This window comes from Frankliniella occidentalis, unplaced genomic scaffold, assembly GCF_000697945.3.
Source record: "Frankliniella occidentalis isolate FOCC.00 unplaced genomic scaffold, Focc_3.1 Scaffold113, whole genome shotgun sequence".
Taxonomy (NCBI): domain Eukaryota; kingdom Metazoa; phylum Arthropoda; class Insecta; order Thysanoptera; family Thripidae; genus Frankliniella; species Frankliniella occidentalis.
Window position 1 is genome coordinate 411,336 of NW_026267241.1, and position 2,231 is coordinate 413,566.

Consider the following 2,231-nt stretch of genomic DNA (forward strand, 5'->3'; position numbering starts at 1 on the left):
GTTTGCATCCAGCAAAATGATGCTTACAACAATCCGTCACTTGAGACAAATTTGTACAATTCACACTTCTCCCTGTAACGCGTATTTGTTTGGATGCGCTTCAGTACATTGCGCGATTGCAACACTGGAACGCATTCAAAGAAGCACCCGGTATACAGGGTGGTCCACAGACCTCTCCCTTTATTTTGCTTATACTGTACCGGATGCAGGCGTACGGCCGGGTTGCATACCGCGAGCTATGGTAGGCAAGCCCGACTGCAAGTCTGCATGCGGTGCAGTGCATGCAAACAAAGGGGTCTGTGAACCACCATGAGAGTACAGAGAGTCGTCAGGGTTGTTTGGCATATGTTGGCATAACATTTAATACAAAATACAACGTTGGTTAAAACATTTATTTTTTTAATGAAGATTGTCAAATGTAGAGCTTCAAAAGGAAATGATATTTAAATAAATTTTGGGTTGGCATTTCGTGTTTTGTTCTCGACAGGAACCTCTCAGGGCTTGGGAGTGACGGAGGCAACGGCGTCCTTCATCTGCTGGGCAACGGCGGACAGGCTGCTCGTAATGTTCTTGTAGATGTCAGAGGCCTCGGGGTTCTTGGAGATCTCGGTCTGGATGAAAGTGGTAAGGTTCTGCACGGGGAAAAATAAAAGGAAGGCGTTTGATTAATACCAAACAAAGCTAAACAAAAAAGTCCAATAAGAAGCAAAGCTCAGTTTCTGTAACTTACATTGAACAGTTCACCCACGTTCTTCTTGAGGTCCTCCACGGCCACGGACACCTTGGCCTCCACGCTCTTCAGGGATCCCTCCTCCTCCGGTCTGGACAGGACGAACTGCAAAACGAACAACGGCATGAAGAAAAGAGCTCGCAGAGCAAGGATAAAACACTGCCACCAAGGCGACGGAATATTTTTTTCATTTTTCCTTCAGGAGGGCGGGGGATATCCGTGTATCCAAAGCGGCTTTCCGTTACATGTCAGTGATATTCGACAAATTTCGTGAAAAAAAGATGTTGTAAAAAACAAAAACTGTTCTTGCAAGGTTACTTGAGGGAAGAATTGAATATCGCCAGGTAACAGGTATCAGCTGAAGAATATTTTCCTCTGTTTTCTAGGTCTTAAGACGTTTTGCTCACACACTGGACACTCACCTGGGCGAAGAGGAAGACTGAGAGGGTGCAGAGAAGGATGAAGCGGAGGGCAGACATTTTGGCGGCGGGTCGAGAGTGCTGCTGGTACTCTGAATAACACGAAGCGAATGGCATTCAGTCCACCAGGAGGCGTTTTATACGGGACCCCCTCCCCTGATAACGGACCCCAGCATCTTCCCCCTCCTTCTCTCTCGTTCACTTGCCCTCTCCCTTCCTCTCCCCTTTCTCTCGCTTATACTGTCCATCCCTGTCCCCTGCGAAGCACTCGGACTTGTGCCCGTGCCCCTGCCTTATTCTTTTTCGCTCCCACGCACCGCGAGCAGCGTTCGCGCATGCAGCATTCTTTTTCCTCCTGTTGATTCTCGAATGGTGTTGTGTTTTTGACCTACACACCTGAGAAGACCACTTCGTCATCGGGGGAAAAGAGAAGTGTATGTGTGTGTGTGGGGGGGGGGGCGCTTAAACTAAGGATACTTGCATCACTGTTCTTTCCTTCTCTGCGCGAGAAAATCCTACGGAAGGGATGCAAATATTCTAGGTCTTACACGCCAAAAGGAAAGGAAAGGTTACATGAGAGGGTTGCTGAAGGAGCAGTCGTATGATAGCGGACCGAGCCTTGCCGCACTGAATGTATTGTGCGGGAGACCACATAGTAACCACATAGTGACCACATAGTGACCACATAGTGACCACATAGTGACCTCATAGTGACCTCATAGTGACCTCATAGTGACCTCATAGTGACCGCCTACAAATCACCTTGTGACCACATTGTGACCACATGTTGGGCAAGACGCGCCCAGCGGAAAGCAGTGCTGACGCGATGCGCGAAGCGGGCCGTAGCCCTGGGCTGCGCCCGCGTTTGCTGAAAGCGCATGACGGACGGGGTAGGCACGATTATATTTACGCGTGTACGAGTATCTTCGGTTTGGAGCCGGACCTTAAAACCTCGACTCAAATCGCTATGGCCCACCTTGCTGTGGGACCCTTGTCGTGTGTATAGTACTCAAGGCAGTTGCTCAAGGCAGTGCACCAGCACCACTCAATTTTTTGAAGTACATGGAATTTTAAGAATATCT

General features: G+C 48.9%; 1 protein-coding gene across 2 annotated transcripts in view; it reads right to left on the reverse strand.

The window, feature by feature from the left end:
- The window catches only part of LOC113217870 (uncharacterized), a 3,743-nt gene extending 2,434 nt beyond the window's left edge, over window positions 1-1,309 (reverse strand). Inside the window, exons 1-3 of one of the 2 annotated variants that reach the window (XM_052270188.1) lie at window positions 1,153-1,309; window positions 731-835; window positions 372-632 (exon numbers count right to left, since the gene is read on the reverse strand). In XM_052270188.1, the coding sequence (XP_052126148.1) occupies window positions 495-632; window positions 731-835; window positions 1,153-1,266 (357 nt within the window). In that variant the 5' untranslated portion in view covers window positions 1,267-1,309 and the 3' untranslated portion in view covers window positions 372-494. Of the gene's footprint in view, window positions 1-371; window positions 633-730; window positions 836-1,152 lie in introns of those variants that run through there. The other variant, XM_052270189.1, reaches the window with a different exon arrangement.
- Window positions 1,310-2,231: the final 922 nt, after the last annotated feature.